This window comes from Coloeus monedula (genome assembly GCF_965178545.1).
Source record: "Coloeus monedula genome assembly, chromosome: 3".
Taxonomy (NCBI): domain Eukaryota; kingdom Metazoa; phylum Chordata; class Aves; order Passeriformes; family Corvidae; genus Coloeus; species Coloeus monedula.
The window spans coordinates 79,565,123-79,582,794 of NC_138783.1; the positions used below are offsets into that span (position 1 = coordinate 79,565,123).

The following is a 17,672-nucleotide window of genomic DNA, read 5'->3' on the forward strand; positions in this document are numbered from 1 at the left end:
ACTCAGTAATGTCTTGTAGAGATAAGAAAGACGTGTCAGGATAATTCCCAGCAAAAGATCGGTAGTTTTCTAAAAGATTCCTTCTTTGAAGTTGAATTTTTTTTTTGCCTTTTTGAACACCAGAAGAAGACGTATAGAAATAAGACACTGTGATAAGATTGCATATTAAGAAAAAAATTTCAAATTCCTAGAGTTAAACAGTGTAAGAACTGTAGAAGATTACAAAAGAAAATTTTCCAGCAAAACTAAGGAAGCTGACTACTGTAAAAGAATCATAGAATAATCTGAGGAATAAAACCACCAAACACAAAAAAAATCCTCCAACCAATAAAAACCAACAACCAAGCTTCGTTTGAACACAGTCAAGCAAAACTCGAGCTGATTTGATCTATCAGCAAAGTCAGGACCGATAAACATTTTAATTATTCAGAATATTCATAGGCAAATCTCTTCCCCATATGTAAGTGTAGAATTAGGCACGACGTTATTTTCCAGGACAATTCACTTCTTTACTACCTCAATATATTTAAGTTACAATCTACAGAACCTTTATGCTTATGTGGTAGAGCCCAGTAAGAATGGCTAGATGGCGGGTATTAAAAGTGCTCTACATAATCAGATACCTCTTATTTAGGTTTAAAGAAGTCAGTCCAACAGCTAAGTAATATACTCTCATCATAAGTGGAAAAAACAAGGCAAAATTTTACAGGACTTACTAATAGATAAAGCTTAAATGGTCTGAGTGCCAACTATACTCTCCAAATCCACCCCCCCTTCAAAAAAAAAAAAAAAATTAGTACCTGTTCAGCAAACATATGAACATCTTCACTAATGCCCAAATATTCCCACTAAAAGAAAAGAAAAAAACCAACACAGCAAAACCCCTAGAAGGTTCTTCCTTATGATGCCAGTCATATTCTTAGTTTTCATATATAAGAATATACTGGAATATACTATAATACATATATATACATATATAAAATATACATGATATATATAATATACTGGAATAAGAATGTGAAAAGAAAGATCTAGAGCTGAGTATTCATACAATTCACCTGATTTAGGTGGAGAAGGGGTGGAAGTCACTCCTCGAAAGTCTGCTTTTACAAAAAAATAAATTTTAAAAAGCTACCATGGGCATTTTGTGTTTAAATTTATGATATCAAAGTAAACTTCTGTTTATTTTAAATTGCTTTCTCCACTAAATTACTTTTCCATAGGCATTTGGAAGACTGTGCTTCATGTAGGTAGCATCTCTAACATGGAAAAATAATTCCTAAGGACATATTTCCCTCAAGGAGAATAAAATCCAGTAATTTATTTCTACAGAACCTTTCTGGAATAATGCTCACTAGAAATTCAAGCACACAAAGACTTGGGTGGAAATCATCTGGATATAAAGTGATAATTCAGAAATCTATTTTAAAAACAGGTTTAAAACTGTGCTAAGTAAGCAATGTTTGGTTTTGATTTCTTTTTGTTCTTCCTCCAACCTTAACCTTAACAGTCATGAATTGAGAAAAGCTCAAGTTTGAACCTCATCCAAAATATGAAAACAAAAAACTAAGGGAATGATGGGAGCATATGTCTGAGTTACACCCCAGAAGTGTAACATATCTTTTTCCCTTCCACTGGGGGCACATTCTTAGGCAAATCGACAGCGATGGACAACTTTGGGAATCTTAAGGGGGCTGCAACCAGCTGATGAGACCCCATAGATTTCTTAAAAAAATTGTCACGAAGGAGCCATGAATGATGGCAATGCTATAGTAAAGAATATTACCTCGCTGGGGTGCAGGACTGACAAGTATTTTGGCTGGGGAGCGTTTCTGAGGCGCTTACCTCCTTTGAAGTCTCTTGGCGTCAGGATGAATGCTAGCTGTCCTGGGGCTGCCATCCCTTTGAGGGGAGGGAGATACAGATGAGCCCAAAGGTTCTCTTCTAAACACAAGTCCTTACTGCAAGCTGGCCAAAAGGTCCCTGCAATCAAAGAAATCATTGTGGTTTTGCATGTGGCGCATTTATGTCCTTTAATCAAGGTTTGTCAGCCATCTAACATGTTCAACCACAAAGGAAAAAATAAAGGCATCTGCTGGGTAGCCAATGCAGAACAGAAACTAAGTAAAGAACTATTCATTCCAGTTTGGACTCTGTGAAGTCCATGAAAAACACAGGTAACATGACACTTCAGACTAAGCAGAACCACCTCAGTACACAGTATTTTATGCATGTATACATGTATAAAAAAAGCTGTTTGCCTTTGGAATCATTCTCCAATGCTCTGAAACTCCTGCCTTCTTCAGAGAAGAGATTTTTTCTTCTCAAGAAAAAATGTCACATTTTAATTCCTAGACATACATACTAGTCAAGTCTACTATCTAATGCAGCAGACACGTTTCAACAATTACCTCTTGCAATCACTGCAGTAGTATACAATTAATCTTTAAATGCATCCCTTTTGCCATAAGCTAGTTGTAATAGGGCTTGCAGAGCCACTTGCTTGGAAAAAAACCCACAACAATGAATGTTCTGTCACAGTGCTGAAAAAAGATTCCTTCTGCAGGGCATTTAGCAGACTTTTGTGTTTGCATGCCAACATGCTAAAGCCACGAGCTCCATGTTTTCCGTAGTGTGAGTCATCTCTAACAGTGTCCATATTCACAGCCTCCTTGGCACATTTCCTGGGCACATGCCCTTCACCACAGAAATGATTCTTTATAGCCCAGCTGTCACAAGCCTAGGCATGTCATATTAAGCACATGATTTCCCAGAGCTGCAAACTAGTGCGCGATCTGGATTTATAACTTCTACCAAAGTATACTATAGTAGAAGCATATAGACACATATTTCTTGAACTGGCTGCTCTTAGCCAGCAAATGCAAGAAACTTGGACAACAACAGAACAACAGCACACATTTCACTTCATAAAGGAATGGGTAACCACTACTTTGGAACATTAAGTGTACATGAACCCATACTCTTCCTATTCCCACCTGCCTACAGCCACTTTCCCCTTCCTTGCTTCATAACACATTGATGGAAGAGTAAAAAATCCTGTCCCTTACAGCCACTATCCTTTTAACTTACATTTTTTATTCTTAGTGGAGCTGACAAGAATCATCCTTCCCTTCCCTGTCCACCAGGCAAATAACTACTTCATAACCATATCTACCAAGGCATTGCCTTATGGGGGGGGGGGGGGGGGGGGGAACCTAACTACTAACTGGGGTAGATCTTTTCCCAGGAAATCCACTTACAGAGACACAAAAAGATTAATGAGTGACTTACGTGGTCCTATGGCAATCCCAACAGACCATCTACTCACCTCTTATGAGTAGTCACCAAGAAGGCAAGAAATACAAAAACGTAACCCTTAATCAAAGATCCAAATGGGACTGAATTTTAGTGAGTGAATCTGTTATTGATGAACTGTACAAGGTCCCAAAATGGAAAACTAGAAGCAAAAGCAAATAAAGAAATTGGAACCAAAAGTAAATCAGCATTAGTTCACAGAATTCTTTATCTGTCTACCTTCTTCACTGGAGTAGCTCACATCAATAGGACACAGGGGGTTTATAATTACTCCCTCCTCTATACCAGAAAAAAAACTTCCAACAGCAAATATCAGGCACCCAAACCCCTTCTCCATTGCCCAAAATCACAATTGCTCTAATGCTTACATCTGTTCCTGTTTAGCCGTTACATCAAATTAAAATCAAAATTTAAGTTACAGATCAGATTTACTTCATAGGTCAGATATCAATTCACTCATTGATTTAATCCCTTTTTTACCACTTACCACAATTTCCAACATCTTTTGCACTCCTGCTCTGCAGCCTATCAAGCTATAACCCTCTTTTCCTACCCCTTTTGCATTCACATGCTACTAAATTCCACTACTCCCTTTACAGAACACACATAGGCCAATCCTTCTTCAAAACTCTTACTACTAATGAAGTTGTACACATGTATCAACACTACAATAGCTCAGTATGTTCAAGTCAGATTTCTGTCAAGCTCATCATTTCAGTCCCTGAAAAACATTTTTCTGGAAACCCTTTATTATTTTCCACTTTTTGCCTTTACAAATTTTACCCTGACTCTAGTTACTGGTAAAAACACCTTCTATTCACATAAATAATTTCCATTCTGCCTTCCTCTTTTATGTTGTTTTGTTCTTACAATTTGCTGTTTCAAGGAACTGTTGAAGGAAGCAGAAAGGGAGAAAGCTCCGTACCTCCATATGTTCATTTTTATCCCAACAGTTATGCAACAGCTTAGAATTTAATAGTATAATGAAAGAACCTTAAGAACTTGTTTGAAAACACTGGCTACTGAATACAAGAACTGCAATGTTTTAGAACTAATACACTCCTTAAACCTATTCACTGGGAAACTTCCCTTTTGAAGTTCAGTATTTCTGAGTCTAACCAACTTTTTCCAAATAACAATTTCTGAGAGTTCAACACTCAAACATTTAAAAATGCTTACCAACACACTCTGCAACATGCCATAATGTTCCCTTAAGTGTAAAGAACGTGACTCTTTGCTTTTATACAACTATGTGCATACAGACCACGTGGACACTTAGAGTAAGAAATTTGACCCAAAAATTTGTATAAATGCCAAAGTATACTTAAGTAAAAGAAAGTTATCTGAGCAATACAGACTATCTAACATTCACATTAAAAATGCAACAAAAACATAACTGTGTAAGTGCACCAGATTATGACAGAGGCAGGTAAAGAAGTTTTCAACCAAAATGTTTTAGAGGTTCATGAGAACATCAGATTAATAGACTGGCAGCCACCTGATGGCAGGACTAACCACATTCTAGATGACAAGCTTTGTGCCAGGAAGCCTATCTGAGAAAAAAATGGGGAACCAGCCCACAGAACTAATGCACCTAAGCCTGGGCATAAATACATACACACTCTCTCTTTTTTCAGCTCTACAGTTGGCTGATGGAAGAAGCTTCATAAACAATGTATTGGCAGTGGTCTTGCATAAAACTTAAGACTAATCTGAACCATCAGTGTACAATGCTCTAATCCTTAAGATAAAAGACTTAAAAATATAAATAAAAAAGAGGTGATTAGTCCCCTGCCTACTCAGTGAGCTGAATCACTTCACTGAAAGTTTGAAAGTTCCAACAACCCCTGTGGCTACTTGCAAGGACCTCCCATTTGCAGCAACAAGCTTGCACCTCAATGCCATATTAATACTCTCTTTTTAATTATTTCAGCAACAACGGTAGCAGTTAACACACAAGTTACAGAAGGACATTTGACACAAGATTACATATGGTTCGAAAGCAATGCTATGTCATCCTGATCTGTATGGCCAAAATAATACAGGGCTTCATGTTACAGCTAATCTAGAAGCAAGCCATTACCAAAAACTGTGGTCCTTTTCTCTCCCCCCACCTCCCAGTTTTTAGGCCACTCGAGTCTACCATTTTTTAATTTTTTTTTTTTTTTTGCACCTGACCTAGCAGTTCTGTAGATACAGGTCAGAACTGGCTGATTGGTTAGTGTTTGGGGTTTGCTCTTTTCAAGAGCCAGGTTGTTTTTGGAAGGGATGGGAGAAGACATTGAGGAAACTTGTTCCCCAGGTGAACCAAGTCATGATGAAGCCGACAGATCCAACACAAGTAAAATGGCAGGAACACATAAGCAGGATGGGGAACAAGATACTGTTGCTGCCTATTCTTCATACCTGTTAGATCTGCCTAAAAGCAGGTACTGAGATGTGAAATTACACACATACCATACAGAGGTCAGCAATCACAGCAGTATAAAGGCAGCATTTAAGGCCATCACAAGGACAATACAAACATATTACTTCCCAAGAACGATATTTTACATTAAGTTTTCTAAATTTTTATTAAAAACAAGATCAGAATAACATCATACAGTTAAGTACTTAGAAAAAATACAAAACATAGCTACTACAGACTCTCAGTTTTCTTTGAGATATACTAGGTGATGCTTCCCAACCTTGATGTACTTGTATAGTAAGAATTATTTAGCCATAAAAGGCTAGAAGTGCAGAACTGATTACACTGATGAACAGGAAAATTCTTGAAGTCACCATTGTTTACTAGGTAGATTTTTCAACAGATGTGAAAAAATAGGGCAATATGATGCAGATTCCAGAAAGTGATAATAACCCTTCAACTGCTGAAGGAAAATACTGGAATAACAAGTTTCAAAAAGCACAGTTCGAAACAGTACCTTTGAATAAAGACAATGTAAACAAGTGACTCTTTTCTCATTAAGGGCACAGCAAATGACTACAAGGAAAGACAGAAGTAGTAAAGACTATGGGCAACAAAGGTTCAGACTTCAAGGTAACATCTCTGAAATAAGAAGGGACCAAACTATTTTAAATATGAAAACAGGACTTCACAGCAAAACAACATGACTCTAGAAACAGAGTTTATGGGTTCTTTGGTATCCTTCTGCCTTTGTCTTATTTATGGTTACTGGGAGGGTCTATCAGTGCAAGCTTTCTACGTGTTCTTTTCAATCAGTAGACTGACGAGATCTGAGAGCCTATCAGAACCATTGCAGAAACCTTCTTGCCACCTCCTTCTGAGCTGTCCAGCCACATGTCACTTCCACATTTACTGTGGACAAATGAAGGCAACACTCATTCAACTTCTCTGCAGGCTAGAGCCGCCTAATGAGAACAGAGGGTTACGGGGCTTCAGAAGAAAAGTAAGCATACCAGAACACAGGCTGGATCACAGGAAAGTGGGTCTCATTTTGCTCTCAACATTGCCACAATAACAGAATTTGCAACCCCAGCCTTCCTCTCATTCCATCTGCAGGAATTCCTACAAGTGAAGACAATTCCTTCTAGCTTTGGTCTAGAGGACGAAGAAGGCACTCCACCACCTCAACCCCTCACAAAATGTAATAATGACAACATGGCTGCAATTATACCAGGCAAAAAGGAAGATAGTTACAGTTTTTTTCATTTAATCCTGCCTAAATGAGTCCAGAGAAGGACACTGGAGCTAGGGAAGGGGTCTGGAGCACAAGTTTCATAACGATCATCTGGGGGAGCTGGGAGTGTTTAGCCTAGAGAAAAGGAGGCTCAAGGGAGACCTTATTGCTCTCTACAACCACCTGAAAGGAGGCTGCAGTGAGGTGGGAGTCGGTCTCTTCTCCCAGGTAACATGTGACAGGATGAGAGGAAATGGCCTTGAGTTGCACCAGGCAGAGATTTAGATGAGATACTAGGAAAAATTTCTTCACAGAAAGGATTGTAAAGCACTGGAAGAGAGTACCCAGGAAAGCAGTAGTCACCGCCCCCGAAAGTGTTCAGAAAACATGAAGACATGATTTAATGGTGAACATGGCGGTTGTGGTGCTAAGTTGATGGCTGGGCCTCATCTTGAAAGGTCTTCTCCAAGTTTAACAATTTTATGACTCTGGTTCTAACGCCCATCCAAAGTTCAGGGACTGTAGTTTGCAAGGACACTAGCTGCTGCTGTGGGGCTGGGCACAAAGCACAATGATGGATCATCAGGAAACTACTCACATGTTTCACTTCTCCCTGTGCTGAGGCAGCAGCCCCTGTTGAAGTGGATTCTATAGTCTTAAAGTTAAGCAGGAAAAATCTCAGTCCCACTCTCCCACCCGGATAAGCATGAAGAAACCTGTTACAGGCTGTCTGTTACATCAAATGACAACAGAATGCACCAAGTCCATTAACTTCTGACTGACCCACAGCACACATTTAAGGTCACATCAGTTCAGAGATGCTCATAAATGTTAAAGTAAACCAGTTAAACCTGTAAAGCAAAAGAACATCGACTTCAGTAAGTTTAAAGTCCCACATAAACACTCAAATTCAAAGTTACATTAGCTAGAATATTCAACACATCCACATTAAAGTTCATGAGTCTCCTAAAGCATTCGAGCTCAAGCTTCTTTAAATTCAGCAAAAACTGATCTAAAAACCCCCCAAAACCTGCTACTGGCATAAAACCCACCTCATACAAGCTGTTCCAATATTTAAGCTGTCTTCCCTTTATAACAGCACATGAGATTATCAGATGAAATTTGCTTATCTTGACCATTCAGCAAATACATCTTGTCATATTTTGGCGTAACTGATTAGAAAGCACTAAACCATCAGCATTTAAACACAGAAAGGCTTTGCTATATACACACTGAATCACTTCCAACCTTCTCTAAAAAAAAACAAAACCTAGCCTGAACTTCAGTCATCCTCCAGAATACAGGCTTTCCAAACCTTGAACTATTCCTGAGAAGTTCTTTACTGGCTGCATTGCAGTTTTCCAGCCCACTGTGAACTGGCCATGTTATTCCAAGGAGAGTATCATTGATCCTGTGTATACCAAAGCCTTAACCAATACAAGACTTGGTTTGGCTCAGCCACAGCACTGGTTACCAACCTCACATTCATCTGATTACCAAAAATAAAACCACAGATTAATTTCAGAATCACCATTTTTCATAAATAATTTTTTTTCTTGCTGGAGTTTATTTGCCAGAACTCATTGTACTACAAAGTTCAGTTAATTAAACTTCATAAAAGCACTTTTTTTTTATTAGGGTAGACTCCGTCACTCATAAAAGTTAACCAGAAGCTATTTTCTGTTTTCTTGCTGTCTATAGAAACACCAGCTTGACTTTCAGCAGTAGGTATATTATACCCTAGACATAAAATAAAAACCCATACGGGTTTTATTTAACAAAGCCTAAAGTTAAAATTATTGGCAGCTATCCTTTATGAACCTTCTATCACTGCTTCCTATAATTTTTTTTTTAAAAATTCTTAAAATACATTTATAAAATGGGAAGCTGTCTGTGTGAAATAAAGGGGGAAATATATTTTGAGTCTTATTCTTCTTGGGTCAATAAATTTAAACAGTTCAAAAGAGGGCATTCCCTGAAGCTCCAAAGTGTGCTAGAAAAATATATTTGAAGGATGAAGAAATGCAAGCTTAGAGACAGTATATTTTTAAAAATACAGTAATATTTTTAAAAGACATACTACAAGATTAGTTCAATACCAGTTTGATATCACTTGCACCTAGTTACAATGAACGATGAAACTACTTATAAATTATTTGCTCTGCCATTACATACATATGTATAGAAGTCTAAGACAAGGAAATGAAAGAATTTTCAACATACACATACATATAAATACATCAATCTCAGCTTTTCACCATATACATTTATTAACCTAAGCTTTGAGAGTAAGGTACATATACATATATACAAAAAAGTCAAGGGTCTTTAATCTTCAGTGTTTTAAATATAAACACAAATTAATTTGCTCATATATTTCTAAATAATAAGACAAGATCAAGAAATATAAAAACATTATTAAGTTATAATAAAGCAATACTAAAAGTTATTAACAAAACTGAAGAAACATTATCAGAGAGGCATGTGAATCTTGAAAATAAAACAGATTTCAAACAACAAGGACAGGAGAAACAACCACACAACCAAATCTAACAAAGCTCTTGAAAAATTGGTAAAGCAGAGTAAGATGCAAAAGGCAGAGCTGACAAGCTTCTAGACTGAAAAACTTTTAGAATAAGTAGCATAGCAATACTTCCTATTTAAAGCACAGCAAAACTCAGAAGAGATAGCAAATTTCAGCCAAATTTCTAAGAAATTTTCTAAAAATTAACAAAAACAAAAGAATCCCTAATCCATTACAAGGAAGAATGTGGATGCTGTTAACCTAAAGTCTAAAGAAGTAAATAGAGCCAGAGAAGTTTCATGAATTAATTCTATAAGGATCTAAAAAGAACTACAATTCTTCTATCCTTGGAGCATTTAATCAGATCATAAAGGAACAGATAAACCTTTCATTTGGAAGACAGCACGCAACATTGCTACACATTTTTAACACACCATGGCAGATAAGGAATGGCAATCCCTGTAGATAAATGCACCCATGTAAACCATGACACTGCAATTTGCTTTAAGAGCAACATTGCAGTTACTTCTTACATTCTACAGTAGACAGAAGACCTTTTTTCCCAATAGAATGGGGACATTAAGACTTTGTATTTAAAAATACAATGCCTTCAGAAAAGGGCATTTCTGTTTTATATAAATACATCTTGATTTCTGACAGAAAGATGTACCACAAATAAACTTATATTCAGAATGACAACCTCAACTGATACCACTTCACTATTGCTTTTGCTCTATTTGCATGAACTCTGACCACAGCAACTGCACACAAACCTCCAGCAACAGACACACGGAACAAAGTCTAGAGGGAATGCAAGACTTGCATTATGGGAGCAATAAGCTGCTTCTTATTTAAGACTCACTGTGCTAAAGCAGTAATATTTCATATGAACAGATATGGCTTAGTCTCTGGATATGAAAAAAGAATTTGCTATAAAGAAAACACATTTCCAAAGTATTCAATTAGTATATACAGAGAATTGTAGAGTAAGAAAATTTAACAAGGCTTTTGGCTATTATCACACTATTCTAGATAAAACCTAGAAATTAAACAATGTTTTTAAAAAGTAAATTACTAGAACAAAGTAACTTTCATTAACTCATTAAATTGCAATAGTTATTTCAAGCTGTCCTACCATGTAGATCATGCAGTAGACAAGAAGAGCTTGACAAGCTCTTCTCACATCAACTCAAGACAGCATGAGGCCTCAGACAAGCACAGCGGTATTATATAAGCCTTCTAAAATTTCAAGCAACAGGTTCCTGGACACACTGGCACGTAAAATCACATAGCTTAATGGAAGAAGGTGTGAAATAACACAGAATGAAGAACAATATAAAGATTTCTCATAAACAGGTGATCCAATTTATTTTAAAAGAACCCAAATATTAAAAAACTCAAGCCCAAAACATTCTGCCTATCAGAGAAAGGATAGCAATTCCAAAAACAACTTCGATCTGTCTGCCAAAAATAATTAACAGAAAATCAAATTAAGAGTTCCCTATAAACAGTACCTCTTTCTATCCAACATCCACCAGACACATGGTCAACATGCATGAGGCTGCACAGACCACAGGATAATAAATGGTGAAATGGTTGGCAATATAAACTGAGATCTTATTGTTTTCCACTCGCTTACTTCAAAGAAGTTTGTTCTCTGAGAAGACATTACTATCTTTCTTGTAGTTAGTGCTAAACTGTCCAATCACAAAAGAAATCATGTCTCTTGATCACTCAACACATGGAAAAATTAATGTGTTAAACATTCTCAGTGACGGATTATCTACACTGTTAGAAACAGAGTTAAAAGACAGTCAGACCCTTAGAACTACATATAGCAGTCCTGGATTCCAAATACAACAGATACCTGCAGCAAATAAACTTAGATTTCTAGCCAAGAATATGAACCAATTCATTGAAATATTAATATAGTCCCTTTTGTGTGTGTGTATATATGTGATGACACATCTCTATCTGATAACAAGACCTGACTCTTATTTTAGAAAGCAAACAGAACTGCAAAATGTTGCCTTTGCAAAGATTCTACCATTTCGGCATCACCTAATAACCACCACACATTAATTTTTAACGGCATAAAGAAATGAGCTTTTTGTTTTGAAGACCAAAAGTTCTGTAGTACCAAGTGTCTTACAAACAACACACATCCACAAAGAACTGAAGCCATGACTACATGAGTAGTTGCACATTCTACTAACTGTAGAAAGAGATGTACTTCACGGCAAAAGTAACTCAGTCACACAGCCACTATTGGTGCAGTATCCTAGAAAGCTGACACAAGTTGAAAAACTCACAGGCTACTACACTGAACAGAAAAAGGCATGTGGAAGGTATCAGAGGGTCCCCCTCACAACAATAAGCATAAATATCCCTATTGACACTTTGACCCAGCCAAACTCATTCAGGGCTCAGAGCCCTACAATCTCCTCTCATCCTCCATCAGGGAAAGCAACCACTGCCATAACACCTTCAAAAAACATTGACATTCACTTAGTTCAAATTTGAACACTGGATTTTCTTTTTCAGCCCCATTGTTATTACACATTTTTAAAACTAGTAAGAGGTTTTCCCATCAGACTTTTTCTTATATTCTATTTCTTATCCTGTAAGAGCTAATACCCCTTGCTGGTTTCTCATGTGGGTACAAATGACACCAAGGGTAACTAGAAACCATCACATTCAATTTCAGAGCTCTGGAGATGATGGTCAAGGGTCTGGAGGCCCAGGTAGTCTTCTCCTTGATTATCCCAGTTTCGGTCAATGACAAAAGGAGAAGCAGATGGATTTACAAAGTAAACAACCAGCTGCATCACTGGTGTTGGCAACAAGGTTTTGGTTTGGGACTGTGCTGATTGGAAGAGATGGAACTCACCTCAGGAAACAGGTCACACAAGCCTTTGCCAACAGAATGGCCAACCTGGTAAAGTGAGCTTTGAACTAGGGAAAGTGGGAGAAGAGGAGAGGACTGTGACATTTCCCTGCACCCCTACTGGGACATAGATACACTCAAACACCTCCATGAAGTGCCGGCACACCAATGAAGGCAGTATAGGGAACAAGCAGCAGGAACTTGAGATCTGTGTGCAGCCACAAGGCTTTGATCTCACTGTGATTACCAAGACCTGATGGGACAGCTCACACAACTGTAATGTCACAGGGAAGGGCTACAACTGTTTAGAGCAGACAGACCAGGAAGGCACAGTGCTGGAGTCGCCATATTCATTTAACTATCAATCCTTGACCATGTAATTTCAAAAGTAGTAGTAGCCATGAAGAAAAATTCATCCAATTTACTGTGCTCAATTAAGTGCCTTCTGATACTTCTGAGATCACACCTATACATAACATCTAAGTCCTGTTCTGGTAATAAGATATCAGGTCTAAAAATCACTAACAAAGCCTTTCACTGATAAGATATCCAAGCAAACTGGTTCAGAGCACAAGGAAGAAAAGAAAAACTGTCCCTCAGTTGAGTAATGCATCTCCTGGATCCAGAAAAAGTCCTTTTCTCTTTGAAAACTAACTGGGAATCTCAGAAATACAGAGATAAAGCAGGGTGCCCCTTTTAGAACCTTCATGTCTTTGCTGAGAAATAGAGCACTTCCACAAAAGCAAAAGCAGACTGAATTAAAGTATTTATGCCTACTTCTAACTTCAAATCCTGCCAAGATGACAAACTCTTATCTAGATTCTCATCTCACTGTTGTAAAAGAAAGAGCTATTGAGATGGGAACAAAGTCTGCCCAAAGGAATAAAGTAATACCAAACGCTTTCAGGTATTTCCACTACCTTCAAGATGTAATAAATCATTACATCCATCCAATTAAAACCAATAACAAAAAAAGCAAAACAAAACAAAAGAGAAAGATTTCTGGCACACTTAAAACTGAATCCTGACAATAATAATATGGCAGTGGGAGGAAAGGCAAACAGATTCACAAGACAGTTAACAGAAACGCCTTCCATCATTAGCTTCACTTATCTCTAATGTGCAAAAAAATTTACTTTCAGATTTTAATTTTTAAATCACTCAGATCAAGGCTAGGTTCAGTCTCCTCAGAAGGATAACCTAATAGCTTAGAACGATCAGGGATCAAACCCTGACAAAAAATGTCAAGCTTTACAAAACAGCTGATATTACATTGCTTTTAATGTTTTGATAATTCAAATGTAGACTTAGGTTGAATTTTCTGAATTTAAATAACCTAATATTAAGAGAATATAAACATATTAGAGCTCAACAAACTCATGTTATTTAAGGGGGTTTTTTGTACAGAAACAGAAAAAGACATGCATTTTTTCCTATTAAGTTCTGTCACATACTTCACAAAATACAGTAACTCATTCTTTCTTTAGAACTGAAAGGACAGAAATACATTTTTCTTCAACTGAGGTCTGACAAACCTCACCAAAAAACAGGCACAACTGGATAACCTGGAAAAGAATTACTTATAAAATTAAATCGCCACCATCTGTGAGTATCTTACCTTTAAATAGGATCCATAATATTTAGTTACATATGGACTGTCACACTGACTCAACACTGTGATTTCTTGTTGGATGTCTTCTATTTCATCTTCTGCTTCTTCTAGGTCAATAATTTTTATAGCAACAACTTTCTGAGTCCGATTGTCAATTCCTTTAAAAACTTCACCAAAAGACCCCTTACCAATTCTCTCCAGTTTTGTAAACAGCTCTTCTGGATCTGCCTTCAGAGTCTGTTAAAAATAAAGAGAAAACTCATTCAGTATTTGTAACACTAAAACAAAATGCACTGTTTTTAAAGGCAACAAACATTTCAAATTCCACATATTCCCATTTATCTAGCTACCTTTTTCTACCTCCATAATTATCACATTCTTTCTACATCCCTTATATGCACACACCGATAGGTTTATGTTACAATGTATATAAAGAACAAATTTAACCCTGGCCATGTGTCAGGATTTTATCCTATCTGGCAACAGAAAATGCTGCTATCTCAATTTCTTTTTCTTTGCCAATAAAGAGTATCCAGAATGAAAGACTGTTACACAGATTTGGTTTTTATTAAAAGCAAATAGATCAAACACCTCTACCAATAAAAGTAAGCCTTTTGTCTAACCTTTCCTCTTGAAATTGGTTCCCTCCCAGATGCCAGAATCCTTCTCTTTTGTATTTTTCACATATCTCATCCTCCTAAGGATTTCATTCACCTTCTTCAGTGCACAGAGTACTATTTCCTTCTGTTTGATGTGACAAACAATCCTCTTCAATTTTCTCCTGCTAAGGATCACCTGCATGAATAGCCAAGCTTCCTCCTTCTCCGTGATGCCACGGTTTTCTCAATCAGGATTTATTTATCTTTTTCTTCTTCTCTCAGTTGTGTAAAGTCATTCAGTCCTAAAAAACATCCTGTTCCCAGCTTTCTTGATTTGAGCAGTCACATAAAAGCCACAAGTCCTCACCTAAACATGCAAATAAGACTTAGATGGACCACACCTGCCACATTTGGTTTTTCTCCACTGTCAAGTATTCAGCTCACTACTGCTGCTCAGACTTCTCACTTTCAGTGCACAGATGGTAAGTTCCACAGCAGCTTGTACCTTCTTAATCTAACAGCACGGACCCTCACTAGGCAATAAAAAATACATACATTGCAACTATAGTGGGGCTGGACTATATGACCTTTAAAGGTTCCTTTCAATCCAAACTATTCTATTATTAAACTGGAAAAGTCATAAATAGAGGGAATAGTCATGAAATGAACAAAAATAGGATAGGATTACTTAGAATCTTCTCCTTAAGAAATAAAAGTAATACTTAAAAAGACATGTTTGTGTTTTTAAAAGGATGACACTCATGCTAGCTAAGTGAAAATACATTGTTGATATAGAAAAAGGCTCATACAAGAAGAATTCAGTAATGCCTAAATAAGCATAAAACCACTCTTTATACTTAGCCCAACTTTGTAGTAGCATGAAGAAGGGAATGAGAATTTCTAGGCTACCACTGGCAAGCACTGAAACAACATTTTCTGTAACAAGTAAATTTAGCTTATAAACCACCTCCCACCTATACTTCTGTCTACTTCTGCTCTCACATCTCAAAGGTTACATAATTAGCCCATGCAGCTGCAAGAGGAAGATAGCCTAGAACACGGTTTTTCTGGAGGTATCTCAATTTCACACTGAAATAGGTGTTTTGAGGACCAGGTAGCTGGAACTGACCAAACCCAAAGATAAACCCACTCGGTTCTCAGAGCATTTTATCATCTGGCACAAATTGGGAGTACACTACTACTTTTAGTACTTTGAAGACAGCTATAAGACATCATGGCTTTCAGATAATCATTCCAGGAACACATCACTGGTGAGATCAGCCTAAAGCAAAAACACTCTAAGCGTACTTACTGCAAGACTTCACCAGCCCCAAGAAGTGCCCCCTGCTTTACATCCTACTGATCCATCCTTTTATCCAAAGTCAGTTTCAGGAAACAAACAGAAGGGCATGGGGTTTTATAACCATTTTGCCATTAAGGGAACAGAGCAAAAGATCCAAATCCCTTCCATGAAAAGCAGCTTGTTCCTCCTTTAATTTCAATGTAATGAGAACAACATACTCTTACACACTAGTAAATATCACATACGTAATATGCTAATATATCTCCCACTTGGAAACCAGACCAAGGCACTTCTTGTTTTCTGACAGTCAACCCTTAGCTACAGAATAACCCTTACCAACACTTCCAGGGACATAATTTCTAAGAGATCACAAAACTACAAACCAAATTGTGCTTACTGGTTCTTCTCATGCTTCACAGAATGCTCTGTTGTCAACATTCAAACCAGTCTTCTCTGAGAACTCTTCATGAATAAAAATAACCTTAACACCCGCATCAGATATTTTCCCTTGTGGAAAACAATTATCTGTCTACACTTTCATATATCCTGTGTTGGAATTTGAGATGATGTGCTGTAGAGAGCTGTGCATGCCTAATCCATCCACACAAGCCTTCAAGTTCCATTCACCTGCCACAGGAATCTGAGCATTACATCATTACAAAGGCATCTGGGTAAGCCACAAACCAATCCCAGTCACAGCTGCCTAAAAAATTCCATGTTTCACCTCCTGAGACTAAAAAGCCAGCACTGCTCAAAGTTGCAGTGCACTGCAGTTGTTCATGTGGAGAAAATGCAAGAGCTACCTGCCAGCAGCTCTTCAAGTTCTGCTGGCTGTATGTATACACCCCCTATTTTCCCTCTTCCCCTTAACCATCTATTACTAGCATATATTAGATCCCCTTGTTTCACAACACCACAGTCTTCATAGACTTTCAGGAACCTCAGAGTTTCTTTTTCATAGTGTCAAGCTCTTGGGATTCTGGTGTTAGGCTGGCAGTTTTATAAGACAACTGTAAAAGAGAATTAGTAATTAAAGAAAAGCGAGGAAGATAACTATTCCTGGAAGACCCAAGAAGAAGAGAACAACTGTTCCTGTTTGATTTTTTATAATCAAAATTTTCCAGACATTTTGAAATGCTAATTTTTCAATAATAACAGGACTTAATGGGATTAAAATCATTATCAATATTATTTCATAAGTTTCTTGTGAAATGACTAATTGTCAAACAAACAAACAAACCAACCTTTCCTTACCAGTTCACAACTTTTGTAAATTCATTCATTTGTTCTAAAATGTAACAGTTGCCATTCCTGAATTTTGTTCTGAACAACAGTAGGTAGCAGTTGTTTCAAAAAACCCGAACAACACACTCTTGCTCTGCAAGAAGGTCTCAATTTTCTTCTCAGAACACCAGGTGTTTGAAGTGAGAGCCTTAAACTACTGGCAACCTGTGTTTTTGCAAAAACTAAGAGTTGGTCTCTCTTAATGACCTGCTGTCTTTCAAAAATACAGATGTCAGGCCTTCAGATACATAAATGAACTGCTTAAATCTGAAAGTACGGGAGTGGTCAATTCCCACCCATTTTTCCAAGATCACATCTGGAAAGGATTTTCCAAATTTGTTTTTGCTTGTTTTTGTAAATACTTCCAACAGAGACAAAATAAACAAATAGCTTTATAAATATTCTCTCTACACAACTACCTAGAGGAAAATGACTTCCACCGATACTTTCACTATGGTTTCACCAACTCTATTCTTTGCAAGCTTTCACTAAGCATAGAGCTTATTT

At 37.3% G+C, this 17,672-nt stretch overlaps 1 protein-coding gene across 1 annotated transcript in view; it reads right to left on the reverse strand.

Moving 5' to 3' along the window:
- STK24 (serine/threonine kinase 24) overlaps window positions 1–17,672 on the reverse strand; it is a 51,074-nt gene that overhangs the window by 23,291 nt on the left and 10,111 nt on the right. The window contains exon 2 of the mRNA XM_082279059.1: window positions 13,986–14,216. Within this exon, the coding sequence (XP_082135185.1) occupies window positions 13,986–14,216 (231 nt within the window). The remainder of the gene's footprint in view (window positions 1–13,985; window positions 14,217–17,672) is intronic.